The sequence below is a fragment of the Melanaphis sacchari genome, unplaced genomic scaffold (genome assembly GCF_002803265.2).
Source record: "Melanaphis sacchari strain LSU unplaced genomic scaffold, SCAv2.0 Contig12_pilon_pilon, whole genome shotgun sequence".
Lineage (NCBI taxonomy): Eukaryota > Metazoa > Arthropoda > Insecta > Hemiptera > Aphididae > Melanaphis > Melanaphis sacchari.
The window spans coordinates 1,388,841-1,408,841 of record NW_020270527.1 but is presented as its reverse complement, the minus strand read 5'-3'; the positions used below and the strand labels follow the sequence as shown (position 1 = coordinate 1,408,841).

The 20,001-nt window shown below is 25.2% G+C and overlaps 1 protein-coding gene across 4 annotated transcripts in view; it reads right to left on the bottom strand.

Annotated features, from left to right (window-relative positions):
- LOC112591189 (protein turtle homolog B-like) overlaps positions 1-20,001 on the bottom strand; it is a 318,331-nt gene that overhangs the window by 42,344 nt on the left and 255,986 nt on the right. For all 4 annotated transcript variants that reach the window (XM_025334915.1, XM_025334918.1, XM_025334916.1 and 1 more), the window contains exon 7: positions 5,961-6,108. In XM_025334915.1, coding sequence (XP_025190700.1) covers positions 5,961-6,108 — 148 coding nt within the window. The remainder of the gene's footprint in view (positions 1-5,960; positions 6,109-20,001) is intronic.

Below are 20,001 nucleotides of genomic sequence, written 5' to 3'. Positions count from 1 at the left end.
ATACAGAGCGTTAATGTAAGATTTGACTTTCACTACAAAACTACCCTCTAAAACTACAGTACGATGAGAGCATATGTTATCCGTTTTCTTTTGATTGAGACGTTTTATTTTTCGATTAATGGCTAAAATGTCAGGTAAATTTGCAACAGTTTTCACGAGGCAATCGGTAGATTCGAATGAAAATTAAAATGTTCATGACAGTGAACTTATCGAGAATTTATAAATGATTAAAGTTAGACACTGATCCTGTTGAACGGTACAAAACTTTCCGTTGAACATTTTCGAACTCGAGTCGTGTGTTTCTTTTCAAAAATGTTTCTGAACGCTAAAATATAAAGTTATAATAATAATAATATATAAGTACGTCGTACCGAAGCCATTAGTTTCGGGATAACGAGATAAACGATAACAGTTGTTGTAAGACGCTAAACATACTACTGAAAATTAAGTAATAAAAATATGCTAAGCTTTTAATTCTAGCATACTAAGTATTTCTGAAATATGCATTCATTATAAAAACGCGTATAATCACAACGCGATCCAAAAAAATGCCATTTTAATTTCATAGTTATTTTATTTCCTCGAATATATTATTATTTTTAATTTGTATGATAAAATATTATTAAGTAAGGTTAAATTACAATTTTTTAATATCAGATATTTTATTTATATCGGTGAGAATAAAATTAATGGATAATAACTATTATTTCAGATTTTTTATTGGTTTTATAATAATGTCTGTGTGTGTTTTTTTACGTCTGAAGAAACATTATATTGTAAAAATATACTTTGGTCAATAATATCCAGAGTGGTTTTTATTGACAAAATGAATCTAGATTTGCAAGCGTATAAAATTTATTATCATTTCATAATAATTATATAAAAATCAACAAAAATTAAAAAAAAAAAAAAAAACAATATTATTATATTAATACTAATTGCTATTACAATTAATTATGTTATTTTGTTGTATTTCAAAAATGATTAATTTTAAATATATGACAATGAAAATATTGATTTTTTATAGACATAATGCACTTTTCAAAATATCTTTGCTCTTTTCAAACTATATAAATTAAAATTTACATTTTTTACATTTTTAGTTATTTTTTTAAAATATTTATACTAATGTTCGTGATTGGTTAAACAGCTTAAAATAAGTATAATCTAATACAAACGTTTATCTTTTTCTTTTTTTTTTTGGAATGATTAACAAATAAAACCTTGGGCATAAATACGTATTACTTTTTTAATAGCGTTTTAAGTAATCATTTGGACAAAATATGTTTTAAGTTAAAACCTCAAACATTTTCAAATTGTTTTTTTTTTTAATTTATTTAATATTTAATTTCTAATACTCATAGCTAAAACAATGTAGTAAAAGATTTCTTATTAGTTCCCCTTATTAAAATAAGAATAAAGAAATAGAATTAAGTTAAATTAACTTTTAATGATTATCTCAAATTTCGACATCATTCTATTTTTTTTTTTAAAGAAATATAAAATCTCAACCTTGGGGTATAATAAGAATATATGCTAAATTACGGTGACAGTGAGTTACTTGCTAGAAGAAGCCATACAAAACTGTCAATTCATATTTATTTATTTTTTAACTATTTAACGTTTAATTAAATATGGTTTATAAACTAAAAATAATGATTCTAGTATTTTATATTATGATTTAAAAAATTTTGTCTATTAGGACTTGAACATTTTTATTATAACGTATAACATAATGCATATAACTTATTATTATCATAATATAATGACATTTTCAAAATGTTTAAGCTAATTTTAAACTATACCAACAAAAAATATATATATTATATCATTCTTGCAGTGCACGTCGGTATTGTTGTATACGTTGTTAATCTAACAGTCAATAATGCATTATTATAATTATTACCTATTATTTTATTGTGATATATTCGGGGAAAAATAGTTCAATTTACCGTTATGATAATATAAATAAATGATAAAATATTCTTAAATATAGAGGCTGACTCAGTATCTCCGGTAGAATTTTTTATATGCAATTGTTTCATAAGTTAAAATTCAACTATATAGTCAACTGACTTACTAATGAAGTACATTCAACTTCTATATTATAGAAAAGAATAATTTCTTCAGTTTTATTTTTCATGTATAAATTTAATATAATATATGATTATTGATTAATAAATTTTAAACTTCCGTTTAATTTATTTTTTTAATAAAAAAATATCTATGTTTAACTTAGTGAAGTAATTTCCTATGTTATTTTAAAAATACATCTATAGTTGCTGAGGGAAAATAAATCATAAATATTTAAAATTTCAAGGATTGTCACTTAAAAATAATAAATATCATTGACTTAATATTTTTTTTTGATATCTATGGGCTTTTTCTAGGGTTGTTAAAGTCATTGAGAAAATAAAAATAAAACTAAATGCTCTTAAGTACTATAATATATCTAGCTATGTGGAATGTACTTTCTGTTGTAAGAGTAAAAATATTTACAAGAAAATTTTAGAGCACTAATCCTTTACTTAGAAAACCTAATGAAGTATATTATAATATTGTTATGTACCATAATATATAGTATATTAGTTTTGAAAACACTGAAAATTGTTATAGTCATACTGCTACTAAAATTTCATTATTAAATTATTAATATTTAAGTCAGGGGCGGCCAATCGCAAACAATTTCAAAGTTAATCGTATCAGAATCTATTTTTAAAATACGTATACAAAAATTAATAATGGTGTTTACAATTAAATAATTAAAAAAAAACATTTTTATCGATTTTAATTAAGATGAAGTATATTTTTAGTAAATCGCGGTCAAAAAAAGTTTGGCTGTCCCTGATTTAATTTATTTATAAATAATAAAATCTATCTAAATAAAATTAAAATAATTTTTTCCAAAATTTTAAATGATATTAGTTAATATTAAAAATTTCAAATGTTTTAATGTTCTTGATAAAAAAAATCAACATTATCATACACATACACATATAAATAATACTGTATACTATATATAACCATATGTCCATGTATGTACAGTTAGATACAACGTTATTCATTCTGCTAAACAAACACGACAAGTGCACATGTGTACCTGCTTATCACGATTAAACGAAATGTCGTATTAATTATGTTCACCATGAGTTATCCTGAATTAGTCAATACAGGATGTAGGTGATTAAAAAAATATATAATGCCATGCCCATAAAATATTATACAAACTGAACGTTTAAATCTGAATACAAAATAACAGCACGTCACTATATTGTTATATACCTAACTATAATATTGTATACGCGTTTGGAAGTAAAACAAATCGAAAAACTTTTCAAAGTTATTCATCTTGAAACTGTATATAGTACACGCCTATTTATGTAAAAGTATAAACCAAGTTTATTATAGTTATATAATTTGTACGGGCAAACAGTGGTCGTACTAATAATATTACACTGCATATCTTATGTAAAAAGTAAGATTTTTTTCAATTATTTTTGTACAGGCATTGATTATTCTAGATTTCCATTGATAGGTTATATATTCGAATATTATATTATTATTTATTAATTAGCGTACTGATATATTATTTTTTAGTTCAACATGATATCTATACCGTAAAAAAAAAAATGTCCCAAAGTTAATTTGATAGATAAACTGCATCCCGATCAAAAAGATATATAATAAGTCTTCGTAGTCTAATTTCGTTCCTTTATACTTTTTTGAAACATAGTTACATCCCGAGTATCAATTATTGGAATTTATTTCATTAATATTCATATATACAATATTAAAACCATGTTAATGAATAGTATTTGCTGTATACTACAGCTATACACATAAATATATAAAAATATTGGTTATTATAATTATTTAATTAAATATCGTAGATTTTAATGTAAATAAATATATTTAACAGATACAAGAAATAATAATTTACATATAAAATATTAAAATATGTATTTTTTTTTTTTTTAGTAAATTAAACAATATTTTTGATTGACTCTTAGTATATTTTTTTGAGAGGACAATAATTAATATAATGTTTATATTAAATATTTTTAAGTTATATGTATTTACGTGCATCAGCTTAAATCAATATAAAGCACTGTGAGCTTAAGCTCAGCAAAATATAATTACAACTGATCGAGTAGACAGATTTTTTTTCACCCTTTTAAAATGATGTCAATTGGAAAGGTAGATACATACTAATATTATATACCTTCCACTATATACTGGTATACGATAATCACTTATTATAAATATTCAATTTTATGATTTATAATCAAACACCTATTCGTTTTATTTTTTACTACCATCCAAAACTACGAGAGAGATAAAAACTGAAAAATTACGATTCGTTTACCCATTCTTTTTTGCTTACTTTTTCTCTCCGTTTATAAAAATATATCTCATTCTCTTTTGTGGTCGATGTTGTATATATATTTACACTCTTCTTCAAATTCTGGTCACGTTTTAATTTTGTTGTGCAAATACATATTAACGGGTAATTATTCATATAATAAACTCCTTTCTATATCCACTTCGAAATCGACGTCGTTTAACATCAATATAATATATAATAGGTTATTGTTATAAGAATATAAAAGATATATTTAGGGTATCACCATTCGTGGTTCTTTAAAAAGAATCACTTCAATACCTTAAATTATCAATTATAATTTGAGTTTACAAAAAGAATAAGGTTTACGTAATACTTTTTTTTTTCACTAATAAATCTTCTTAAAATAAAGAAAAAAACATTAGATATCAATATATTTATGCCTACTTAAAGTTTTGAGAAAATGTATTAATTGTATTTTTTTCTTACGTGTAATAATTTACCTTTTAAATTTATATAATGGTTAAAGCCTTTCTAGGTTTGTGATAAGACAATTTTTCTTGGTCAACCTTTTTATTTTTTTTTGTTATGTTCCTATCAAAGAGCTATTTTTATGGTGCATAGTTTACCTTGATAATCATTGCAACTGTCTTGTTTTTATACAATCGATTATAAATCTTTTGTTTATTTGAATATTTTCTGTGTTTGTTAATTTAATATTCTATTTATATAACTTGCATAAAGCATATTACTATGAATGTATAATCGTACATCATTGTGTACGACAAATTGTATTATTATGAATACTAAAATTGTAACAAGTATAAATAATGTTATATATAATTCGCATATTATAAATTTTTAATTAAAATAGTAAAAACATAATATGATAGATAGGCAAATGGCTTTATATAATTATTAAAATAATTTTGGAAATCATACTATAGCATTGTATATAAAAATTATTAATGTTGCACGTTTGTAAATTAAAAATCCATATCAAAAATACCAATGAAAAACTTAAGCAATTTGAAAAAGGTTATAACCTTAATATAACGAGGAACAGGGCATTTTAGATTTTTGAAACATTCATTCCCATTGAGTTAATAATTATTTTAGAAATAAAATATGTTTATAATTCACTATTAACTCAAAATACTGTGTATTATTTTGTAGTTTTTTTCCACAGTTAAGTATGACAATATGTAGTTAAATTTTTTTGTGTCATATTATATTCTATAAGAACGTTACCAATCATGAACACAAAATAATAATAAATAAATATTTTTTATAAATTTTTAATTATATTTGGCTTATAGTTGACAGCTAAGAATAACGTAGAGCACCACTATAATAATTAAAACTGATGTGTTATAGTAATTATTTTGTTAATTACTTTATAAATTGTGATTAGTCTAAAATCGGAATAGACATGTTGAGACAAAAACCTTCTATTATAGCAAATATAATATAAAATGTATTTAATATGGTCTTATTTTATGTAAGTTTTATAAAATTATATCAATTGTTTTGAGTATTTATACTAAAACATAGCACATCATTTTATAAAATAAAACGAGCTTGTAAATAAAATTATAAGAAATATTAATAAACTCACAGACAACTTTCAGTATAAAATTTTCTTCAAGAGCCATTTTAGGTACTTGAGGATTTTCTGCTCTACAGGTTATCGATTTTCCGTTGTCATCTGTCGTGGGTATAAACGTCATCTCACTAGATGTAACATTCTCTTTAACATCGTCTTGCTGAAACACAAACAAAAACGGATCATATTACACAAAATTTAATATAATATGATACCAGAACTGAATTAGTATAATATATACATTTAAAAAAACATTTTAAGAAAATCTAAATACATTTTACACAAACATATTTATGTAGATCGTAAAAATAATTGCATCACAAATAGTAATTAATTCTTGGCGATTATGAAACGTTCTCAAATAATACAATAATTTACAATAATATTTTTTCTATTGAATTATGTGTAGTAATTTAAATTAGAAAATACTCATATGTATTTTTTTCAACTAAACATTATTGTAACGTGGTTGGGGAAACCTTATTATGATATTAATTATCCAGGGAAGGGTTTTTACTCCTTATGGATAAGTTTTCCGTAGCTGCGGGGTTAGATCACTATTGTGAAGTGTTTATCAATTATAGACACGTTTGATTTATATATCTAATAAATATATATTTAAAATATACCTTACAGCTTTTGGTAGATGGCTGTTAATTATTGTATTGCTTGGTTCGTTAGCATTGATGGCCAGTGTTAAACTCGTGTCGTGTGTCATTTTAATATATTAAATAATAAGTCATTTTAATATATTAAATAATAATTTGGAACGTGTAAAATGTATATATATATATATATGTATGTGCATATATTTTGTGTTAATCAATCATATCGTGTGTTTAATGTATGTAAGTATTTATATAGGGTGTAACGAACGTTATATTATATTAGTTTGATTTTATATTAATAATATTTAATATATTTTTTTTACATAAATTATTGACTCAAAAATAAAATCATGTAGCTTAATATATACGAGGTATGTCTACAAAATAAGTTTCATTGGGCAATAAATATAAGTAAAACATAAATTAAAAAAAAAATAAATAAATAAATATTTGGAACGTTAAATACAAATTTTAGGCTATTTTCTAACAAAATTCTTACCTTTATTTAAATACTGATCATAATGAGGCACTATTTTTTGTATTTCTTCGTCACGGAAAGACGCTGTCTGTGATTATAATATTATATATATATATTATTATAATTTGACTTATTAGCTATAAGAATACATATATGTAAGAGTGTGTATGTGTCTATGCATTTTGTGTATCGACAAAAAGATTCAAATACTCGGTTACATCCTGCTTATCATCCTCGGATAAAGATTTATATCCATGTGTATGTCATGTCTAAAAATACGTCTATAATATTATATCTTATCTTTTATAATACATAAGATCTTAAAACCCACAGTAGGTCTTTAGTTGGTGTCTAGACTATTGTTGTCAATGGACTTTTCTTTTTTTTTTTTTTTAAATCTCTTCAGATATTCTTATACTTGTTCAGCTCTTACTGTAAGATACCTCATTGTTTAAGTTTAATTAAATTTACAGAGATGAAAAATGTGTGATGATCTTTCTATCGTTCAATCTACCTGCACCTTATTCTTTATCTGTTTAATTTTCAATCAATCCAGTGATTAGATAATTCATAAATTGAGTTTTATTTTCAGAATTTAGATTATATAATGGTGTTTTAAATAATTAAACTAAACGTATTAAATTATTTCAGTGATTATAATGATTTTCAAAAAAAAACATTTAATTATTTTTCATGGCCCTGAATCGTGTATTAGTATCGTATGAAACGTTAAAGTAATTTATCTGCATGAGATATAATATAATATATATAATTTATTATGCATGGTGGTCATGTTTAACGTACATTTACACTACTTAGTATTTACATGCAAAACATATCATATTATATTTTTAATATTAATGTCATTCATCGTACGCATTTTTGTATAATATATAAACTTATTAAATTATATAAAACAAGTAAATATATTGATTTTTTTTTTCAAAATCTCTTAGTTTTAAATTTATTTTAAACAACATTAATTCATTATATTGAATACCATTGTTCATAATTGATTTGATACGAATTTTCAAATAATGACTTCTATACTAAATTAAACACACTTCAATAAATACTATTTAATCTATTACTATTGTTTTTATATATAAAAAGAACGCTGTTTGTTGAAATAACTTGATTTTTTTAATATTAGTTTACTTTTAAACGGTTATATATTTATGTATTATAACAAATAAAATAAAATAAACAATAACTTTGTACAATACTTTCACAAGGCACAAATACACCCACATTATTTATCATAACCAACTCTATTAAATTTCAGACAAATAAAGTGGTGAAAAGGATGTTGTACACAGATATCAACATTGGATAAAAACGAAGGGCACTGTATCAACGGTATGGATCTGAATTTCCAAACCAACAATTGTAATAACTATTTTAATTTAACAGATTCAAAGCAAATTGTATGTATATAGTTTTTTACCTACATTATGACCAGACTAAGTTTTATGTGCTTACATAGCATAATATTATATGTAAGCGTAAATAAGTCGTTACCCGAATTTATTTAACATCACACACACACACACACACACATATATATATATATATATATATATATATGGGCATTATATTATAACTCAATTTAAAGGTTTTATAGCATGTTCAATTGTTTTTCCAATTCGTTTTTAATATAAAATAATTATATAATTTAATAAAACACAGATTAAATAGCAAATATTTCCTCTTTTAATATTTAAATAATATAAATATTTCTTGTTTTTTTTTCTAAAAGAAATTAGGCAGTTTTGTTATTTTCCAAGTAACTTACATGGTTTTCTAAACTTAGTATTCATGTAACAGCAAAAATTTAAATAATATATAAATCATTTTTTATTTTAAACATTAATATTTTTTTTTTTTTTTTTTAAATAAAACTATAATCATTGATAATATTAGATTTGGAGTACTTTGATGGTTGACGAAACAAAAAAAATAAAGGATCAATTAGTCAATTATTGTTTTAATATTTCACTAAACATTGAAATAATAATTTAATAACTAAATTCATAAGTTACACAGTCAAAATTCGTGATTTTTTTTTACTTTGCTTATTGGAAATACAGCTGGAAAGATAAAATATGTGGGGAGGATAGTATACTGGAAACCCCAACCCTCTCCACGAAATTTCTTGAATAGTTTAAAAATATATAAAGTAACTGTTTATTCTTAGTACTAACATAAATGACTAAAACTACAATTTATTAATTATATTATCAACTGTTTTGTATCATACTGTAATATGAAAATATTATACTTGCGTCCTTCCAAAGGTAGATTATAGTATTTTATATGTTATGTGTTATAATTCATATACTTTATTTTCAACTAAATGTCAAAACCTAAATTTAGTTATTATACAATATAAAATTTTCAGATTTTGTATCACCTACGAAAACAATTTCTGAATAATATGGCTTTAAAAGCAGAATACCGTTCCAAAGGTAACATTCACGCCAATGTACTGAATTTGCCTATACATCGCGCCGACCAACGGTTATAGAATAGAGATATTTATTAGAACACCGACGAGAACATGAAATTAGTAGATATCTAATAGTTCCTAAACGAAAATTCTTATATCTATTGATTAGACTCACTAACATTAGTGCATATTTTTATATCGATATTATTAATGAATAATAATTAGCAGGTCATATTCGACGGTATCATAATATTATAATATTGTATTGTCTATACATATCACATTTTAAGAAAACAAATAATGATTGTATACGATATTGAGAGTATGGAAGATGTGTTAAACCATTTTCTCATCCTTTTCACTACGCCAAGTTTCAGATACATCATTGTTCTATTTACATAGGAATAATGGGCATAGTCACCCTGTGAGATGTATTGCGTCATTAATAAAATAATATTGTATCGTCGCTAAAATATGTAAATTGCTCGTTACGGAGGCGGTGGCGAAAAGTGTCGCAGTTTTAGCACATTAACCGTTCGATGGAGCACGAGTCAACGTCATTGAGCGAGCGGATAGTGGATTGCATAAAGGTCAAATATTCAGCTATTCCTGCGGGAAAAGGCGATCGGTAGAGACGGTGGTGTGTTGGTTGCTAAAGAGAAGTCGACGGTCGGGCCGCTGTGGAGTATAGGTGGGTAGCTTGTGTGACTGAGGGTTCACCAAAAACGTTTTCGGCGAATTCTTCAAGTTTCGATAGTAACAGAAATACCATGTAACACATATAATATAACTTAACGAAATGATAAAAAGCTCAATGGCTAGCTTTGCATAGTAATACAGTAGGTACATAATATGACGTATATAGACTATATTATATTATGATGCAACGTAGTATATGAACATATTATGAACCCTCAGTGAAATGTATTTTGTGTAAGTGGTTATCCATGCAGAAATCGACTGTCATTGCCTGTATTGGTTTTTCCACAAAAACTCGGTTGAAAGCGTAGTTACAGAATCAGTTATATGTTCTGCGCTCGCCGGTTCATGCACAATATATCAAGAATGCATTAATGCGCTTGTATCTACATGTAATTTCGATGAATTTTAATTTATTTAATAAAAAATCACGTATAGTGTATACATTAAAATATACAAATATTATTTCAAGTGATTTTGATAATTTCATCGAAATCATTTCACAAGTTTTAATCGATTTGTGCTCATTGTTCCCCGTTTTTATGACTTTCGAGAATCATCTATTTGTATGCTATTAAAATTTAATTATAGGCCGAATTCGAAACGGTGAAACGCTATTGCTTAATGTACTTACACATCATGTTATATGCCTACTTATATTTTATTCATATTGCATTAACTAATTCACAAAACTTAAATTACTATTAAAACGTTAAAAAAAAAAATTAGGTTAAACTCGCATAGGATTACTCTTATTCTTTCTCGTATTTTTGTACGTCATTTTCGGTCATCGACTAAAATTATGTATTAAGCACGTTAGTACATGCGATACGTGTTATTACGCGTATTACGCGGCGCGTCTACTGGATAAGAACGTTTTTATAATATCTTGTGGCACTAAATCGTATAGCCCATATACATTTTTCTCGGCACACACGTGAAAAAAAATGACTAACGTTCTGTTTAAAGTTTCATCGAGCATTACGTCCCGAATGCAACGCGCTCGGAAAGTATATTATACACTCTCTCACACATATGCCCGCCCAGATCCTCGAACACAGGTATAATAACGCTGTACGTGTGTATGGGCGCACATGCGTGTACGTGTAATATACGAACATCGAGTTAAGTCCGTGAATACTTCATGCGTCATTTCCCGTCCGTCCCGTTTCCTCCCTACCGAAGTTTCTCCATCCGCGCTCGTCGTCCGCGTACGGTCTAGTGCGACACCCGCAGCTACTGTATACGTACGTGACAGACAAATCGTCTGCGCAAGTGTTACCCATAAAATCGGACGAATTTTTTTTTTTTTTTTTTTTTATCATTCAAACGAAAACGACCGACTCGTATTCTCGTATATATTGCATACAATGTGTTTATTTTTGAAAACTTTTTTTAATTGTTTGAAGTAATTATACCACGAAACAGTTTTAAAATTAATTATGTTTTCTCCTTATTTTTACATACATTTTAACATTGAACACTGACAATAAACTATTTATTATCATGAAATTCAATTTTTATTCACTTGAATCTTTTGAAAATATTGTCCTTTAGAATAATGTATACTTGAAAAAACTTTAATAAGTTGTCATTGGTAATAATAAAAACTTACAAATATGTACAATTTTTTTCAAAGATTTATTGTTATGACAACTTCAAATTACGTATAATGAAAAAATAATGTTTTCAAAGCCACGTGAATTTTTTGCTAAACTCACTGTCCAATGACAAAGAAATCACTCTGCGTGTATGGGGCACGAAGTCCACATATTTGCTCCAACTAGCCCGTCGCGTCACACATGTATACAACCGTAAATCATTGGACAATTTCATCTCATATCATTTATAGCATACAATATATTATACAGAGCACACTATTGCAGTACTGCTCTAAATAATAGCATAGTAATATAATATATACACTGGGTTAGCCACCCAAGTTACGAGGCCGGTTTCAACACCGGTATAAGAGACGAATATGTGAAAAGGTTCAAGTATTTTATATTACAATATATACAAATATACCTATATATTTTTATTTTATTTTATTTTTGGCACTGTCATTTTCTTACTTTTTATTTTTTTTTTTATTTAGTGCACACCACGCCGTAATGACTTTAATAGATTACACTCAGTGTGTTTTGAACAGATAAAATATAAAAATAAAAAATAGAGAAATATCACCAAACGTCTACGCATGCACATGGTTATTAATTTATTTTTGTAATTTACACTGACAGACTTTCTATAAGCTATACTATTTAAATAGGCAGTGTACAAAACCAAATTCTGGAGTAACTAATTAGTGAGATAAGTAAGTTTATAATATAAATTATAAATTAAAATAATAAAAAAAAAAATATATAGAATTATAATAAAAAATTTAATATATTATGAATGAATAGTTTATTAATATCAAATATTATTATTACGTGTAATATAAATTTTACTATAATAAATACGGAATACGTTTGATTATATTTGATTAAATAGTAGAAGTCGCCTGCAGTGGTGGTATCTCAACAATTCCCATTAAATATTAAAACTATTAATTCAAACGTATATATAATATAGTATATTCGTATTATTACATTTTGCCATGATCACTATACCTATATCATTATGTATCAGCTGCAGCCAAATTGATGCGCCGTTCCAGAAATACTTATATTTTCGAAAGAATGAACCTGGTTTATATATATATATATATAGGATAAATATTTTAAACAAATTAATAAATTATGTACCCCAAATTTTTTAAATATAAACTCTAAAATATCTAAAAGACTTCGTCAATGACGTCGTCTGCATAAATCGGTGTACGTATATAGTTTATAACATTAAAAATGAAAATATGTAGAGTGTTTTTGTTCTCTAAAAGAGCATGCCAGAAGTGTTTTTAGTGAAGTATAATAAACAGTACATAATATACTTTTAGAAATTGTTTAGAAATCAGAAAATATGTTTCATAAAAAAATAATATGAAATAATATTATACCATTATTTTTAATCATTTTATTGAGTAGTTGTATTAATAAAAGTATTTAACAAAAAAAAAAAAAATAATAATAATAATAATACAAACAATAGAATGTTTTCTTAATTTAAATTATGCTTGTGATAATATAATGACTTCATACCGATCATAAATATAGTCTTCTTATTCTATACTAATTAGCATTATTATTAAGTAGTTATTTATTTTATTTTAATGTTCAACTTAATTAGTAAGCAGTAGATGCTATACATACTCGTATGTTATTAACTAGTAAATATAAGACTTAATTTTTCTATGAAACGCAAAGAAAATTTTTGAATCTGCGTGGTTTTTGCTAAATAAGTTAATTATTTGCTAAACTTATATAGAAAGAAATGTATACGTTATTATTAAAGTTTTAAGTCACTAAAAATGTAGATAGTATTAAATTAGTTAATTTAATGTATTGATATGCTATTATTTATAGTTTGTAAGCCATTTACAATATGTATAGTTATTTAAAATATTTATTATATTTATAAATTGAATAAAAAAATAAAAAAAAACACTCAGAAATAATTATAATTATTATTACATTTATTTTTTTTCATTTTTATGATATAATCAAAATATCCATGAACGTTACTACAAAATATTTTTAAGAACAACAATCGTATTATTATCATAATAATTTGTGTCAGAAAAAATTGAACAAGAACAAAAATAAATATACAAGAATTTTTAATTTAAATAATGTAAATACCTACAAAGCGTATTTAAATTGTTTGTATAAAATGTTATCTTAATAAATAAACTAAAATAAGCTCGACGAACCACGATAGAATAATTAGATATCTAACGTAATTAATGTTTCAATTCGTTATTTAGTTTTATAAAATTTAAATTTAAGGACTAACAACACGTCAATACACATGCATATAATATTTTATGTACATTTTTTTTCTTTATTCAACCATTACTTTTATTTCACCAATTCAAAAAAAATAATATATGCTTTTTTATTTGTATCATTGAACAGTCACGTAATACATTCAAATAATTATATAATAATTTAATCAATTTTATGTAAACTGTAAACATTATTTAATTCATAATATATAAAAAATGCAAATAATATATTTCCATTAATATCATATAACGTTGTAATTATGAATCAAAATAAAAAGAAAAAGATTTTATGATTAAAATACATGACAATTGTCAATAACGTAAAAATAACATAACGTGTCCGCAGTTGGTATGAAATATTACAGAAAACGTAAGAGAAGCGATTATTACAGTGATATGGTACTGATCTGTTTTTGAATATTACCATAATGACTCAACTGATATTTGAGTATAGATAATTGATAAATGTAATTTGTGTGCAGAATGATAGACAAACATGTAAAATAAGAATATATGAGTCACATATTAACTTATAATGCCAACTTGAACGTAGTTTAAAACACAATTTTTTTTTTATATGCCATATGTTACGTATAATACTCGTACCTATGTACATTTCAATCAAATATCAAATAATAATATAACTCTGTATTAAAAAATGTTGATAATATTCAGGAAATAGATGTGTTTATGTATCAAAATGAATATAATATTCTTATAAAATTATGTTGACATAGTCACTATATATTATAAAATCTATAATAACTAAACTAATTTGATTCGATGTATTTTTTAAGTGCTCAGTGTTGACAAAATAACAATAAAAAGTTTACGTAAATATTAAATAAACTTTACAATGATGCTGCACACTCACAGAAGTACAGAATTTACTAAGAATAAATTATACAATACATTATTTCGTGGTTTTTTGTTAACAATATGACATATCAAAAATCAATTCGCTATTTATGAATAAGGAAGGAATATCCATTTAAACAATTAAATTTACAAAAAATAAATTAAAAATATTCATGCAATTATTTACTATAATAAAATAATTTATTCACAATTAAAATGGTCAAACAAAAAAATTAGTTAAATTATAACTTCAAGAATAATAACGATTGTGGAAGTGTAGGACATAATATTGATTTTTGTATTGAAAATAGAGCTCATTCGTGTAATGAAATTGATAACCAAACAGTGCACATGGTATTTGACATTCGTCTGGGTTCATTCATTTCGTCATGGATTAGTGCTTATACTGGTTTATATTCTAAGGTATACATTTGAATTAAACGGTAAATTGTCACATGGAAAATCCTTTATATTAGTAAAATACAGTTAACCACGTATACCTATTATGTATCACAATGTAATAATAATCATACCTCATGTCTAATACGAGTATGTTTAAAGAAGTTTTCAAATAAAAAATATAGAAAATATTTATTTTGTATTTATAGTTATTGATATTTCATAAACGTTTTTTAGTATTATATCTCAAAAACCCGTTTACAGAATAAAAATCGTAGAGCAATTATTACGTTATTACATATTTTAACCAAAAAACGATATTGTATCAATTAACCGTAGATTACAAAACTTCTTGTTTAATAAGATATTGTTATTGTTATTGTTATTATTATTATTATTATTATTATTACTACTATTATTGTTATCTCTAAGTCGACAGCGAGAACTATATTCCGCCGGTAATTATACATTTATTTCAAGTACAGGTAGAAAAAACATCACATACATTTATACCCAATAATAATTGGTATTATACCATATAATAATCAGGGAAAAAATATTATATTATGATAATTGCACTCCATTTGTTATCACTTTGTATAAATAAATTTAATATAATTAGCAAAATTAATGTAAATAATATATATTTATTGGCTATCATGATTGGATCGTACTATAAATAATAATAAAATTAATCTTAACTAATGATTAAACAACATTTTTTTTTAGTATACATAGATAAGAAATAAAAGACATTGAACTGATACATATTGTTTAATTGATGATTCTTGTTTTTTTTTCTTTTATAATATTGAAATTTGAGTTTTTAATCTTGAACTTTTAAGCATTAGTTTGGTCGGTTTTGATCGCGACTTTAAATCATATTTCCTACTTACAACGTTAAGAAACAGAAAACAGCTTCGTTATATCTTTCACACTTGGTTTGTAATCTGGTCATATTTTACGTAAAAAAAAAATGTGGATAGTGCCTTTACATCTACGCGTAGTCATACTAAGAATTTTACTACCGGCTTTGTACATATCATTTGCTAGTACTAAGTATGAAGTTTGCTCATAATATACTTAATGCAAAATCGTACAACACACGTGTATAAATAGTGCACAATAAGACGACCCGAGATTTTTCGTGGTAAGATTACTTACTCTGTCGATATAAAAACACCATAATATTTCACCCAGAAGACACGCAGTGATCGGTAAAGTGCATAATATCTGTGTCGGGACGCATTCTAAAGTTTATCAGTAAACCAAAATATGTATATCATCGAATATACAACGATTACCATTTCGTTTAAAGGTTTCGGGGGGGGGGGGGGGGGGGGGGGGAAAAAGGATGTGGGGGGGGGGGGGGGGGGGGGGGGGGGGGGGGTGAATAATAAATTGAATTTTGTTGTCATTATTCGTAGATAGTATAAGTAATATCTGGTAATATCTGGAATATGGTTAAATGTATTTCAGGATCGAAGAGCGTAGAAAGGTGAACGTACAATGTACATATTATGAACGTATACTGCATTATAGTATAATATTATGACATAATTTATTATATTATACAGGAAAATTCTAAAATTATATTAACAGTGTTCAATCACGATGAAAAGTATTTACGCATTTGATATATATTTTAATATAATTTTAAGTCATAATAAAACGATATCTTTGAAATAAAAATAATATTTTTTACCGTTTTTTAACTTTTGCCTTTTAAATGTGCTTTAAAGTTTTAAACGGTACATCATACATTTTTGAGATACATATTAAAAAAAAAAAACTGTATATTTAACTTTTGATTAGCGCAAAAGTATCATAAACAGTGAGAATATGGCACAGGGTTATCCCACAAAATGTTGGTCTACCTATCTGTTCAACTAAACTTCAAAATAATTATAGCTTATTAATTAGGTAATCGTTCAATAATCAATAATTATTTTATTAAATTCAAATAAAATATTTTAATTTTGGAATATTAAATGAAAAGTGTATGATGTCTTTCAAAACGAAAAACAATTTTAAAGACTTCAGTTATAGTTTAAATAACTTTTTGAAATTATGATTATTTAAATTTTTCAACAGATGTATGTAGTAAGAATATACAATATTTTTATACCTTTATATAACATGACGTCTGGTAACTACTATGCTAATTTAATACTGAAAATACGATTATTCTGCGTTTTTATGAAAATATGCTAAATCACCGATTAATGTAATCGGATTTTTCGCACGCACATTTATTATTATAATGTGAGCAAATAACTGCCAGAAGCATCGTTAACGGTAATGAATATTTTGCCCTATTTTTAACTCTGCTCAATTATTTTTAGCTTGAGTGACAACTGATATCAAACCATGCAAAACTATAGAAACTTTGGTTTTAATTTTTTATTGTAATTTTCATATTGCCTATGGTTTTAGCTTCATCTTTTATTTTTTATTTGGGTCTTGTTTTCATTATTTCTTCACATGATTCATCAATAAATTAAATACCTATTATCATTTAAAAATTAAGAGCTTTAAAGAAATTTTACACGATCTTTAAAATATAACTTTACAAGTGTAATATAATATATGTTTTATATAATTCAAACATAAACCAGCCCAAAAATGTAATTTTAATTTTTTATTTGTTTATTTATTTTTTAATTATGGAATTATTAATTTAAAAATAAAGTTATATGGATATTATAATGCAATTGGAAATATCCTGTTTGTTTCCAAATATTTTACTTGAGTTACAGTCAGTACTGCTCTGGTTATTGAAGACATTTATTAAATTTTCTTCACTTTACCAGGAAATACTGATGTGTATGTAAGGCATCATATACCGCTGTATCATTAGTTACATACTATATATATATTATAAAGTACATAATAAACACCCCAATATGATTGACCAACAACAATATACATACTAAACATTTTTTAACATTTCTGAATAATATAACGAATATATTAAAGTGACACAGGACAGTTAGTTCGACATTAACTGTTAACACAAACTAACTCAACATCCATTTTCCATTCTGTAACGTATTGTTTTAAATATAATAATAATTATAGATATATAGATCAAACATGTTTTATTATTGATAAATACCTCTAATATAGTACTCTAACCTCCAGTTACGGAAAACTTATCCATAAAGACTAGAAAACCTTTTCTGGATAACTAATATTGTAATAAGGTTCCCCGACCACGTTACACCACACTTGAGTACATTAGTAATACTGTGGATATTGTATAATATAATATCTCATAAACGACGTATGAAATAAAAATGTATATCTTAAAATGATATTTAAATAATAGAAACTGTATGTTTAATGAAATTAAACCTCATATAAAAACTGAAAATAGATGTAATTTTGTTTTGTCACCTCTTTTAAAATCAAAATTATTGTTTAGGAAAACCAAAGAAACATTTTATATCACGTATCTCAGATCAACTGTGTCTTGAATATTGTATATCGGTGGGTTACAGTAGTTGAAGATGAAAATAGACTTAATATCTTTGAAAGAAAGGTGTTTAGGAAAATATTGTATGGTCCCGTCAACAACTCCGATACCCAAGTGAGGGGGAGAAGGTCAAAAAACAGGCAAAACAATTATATTGAAAAGGAATTATGATACATTTTTAAAAAAAATTAAGATTGGAGTAAGCAAGCTACACCTGAAAAATTATAACAGTATCATCAAGACAGTACTTGTGAAAAATTGAACAAGAAAAAACCATTTGGTTAACTAAAGAAACGGTAGTTAGACGAGACAGGCAGACGCCGAGATCAAACTGAAATGGAGAATAGAAATTAATTATGCGTATACTATTTTATAGAGATAAATAAAATAATCGAGTATTGACAACAAAGGTCTTAAATGGTCTAAAATTCTAAAGTGCTAAAAAAAAAAAAAAAATGCCTATATAATTAATATTTATACTAATAAGATTTAAATGTATTTTTAATTTCTTCTAAGAAGGCAACTTAACTATATATTTATATATATTACAGCGTTTTTTTTCAGAAAGTAGTTCATGTCCGTCACTTGTTTGTCAGTCTACTAAAACTGTGACAGCTGTAAATTTGTGTTTTGTAAAAATCTCATTTTTAAATTATTATGCCTTTCAAACAACAATTTATTGATCGGTCTACATATGTATTAAGAAACTATTGAGCAATGGGAAACAGAACTAAACACCACTCAAGTACGCCATGACCCGTCTTTGCAATGACCATCAATTTCTGACACGCGTATCTATAACTTAAAATACTGCCTATTTTCTTGATAAAAAATTAATGAAAACAAACTATTCATGTTGTTATAAATATATAAATTGTGTATACATCTCTTAGGCCAGTCTACTGATAACTACAAATGATGTATATGTGCAAAAGACAGAATAAATGCTGAGATGTCGTAATGGAATTTTAGTAATTAAAACTTCATTATACGGTACATAAACTGATAATTTCTAAAAACATTAGTTAACTGTAAAATGATTCTGAATTTTGATTTGGAGGTGGGTTAGTAGGAGGACGCTTAGGAGGTATGTGTCTTGTCGTCGATAACATCTGATCCATAAACTACTGGCAAAGTATTACATAGGTACAATGTACATATATTCAAGTATAGCGTATATCGTAGCGTGTTTTGA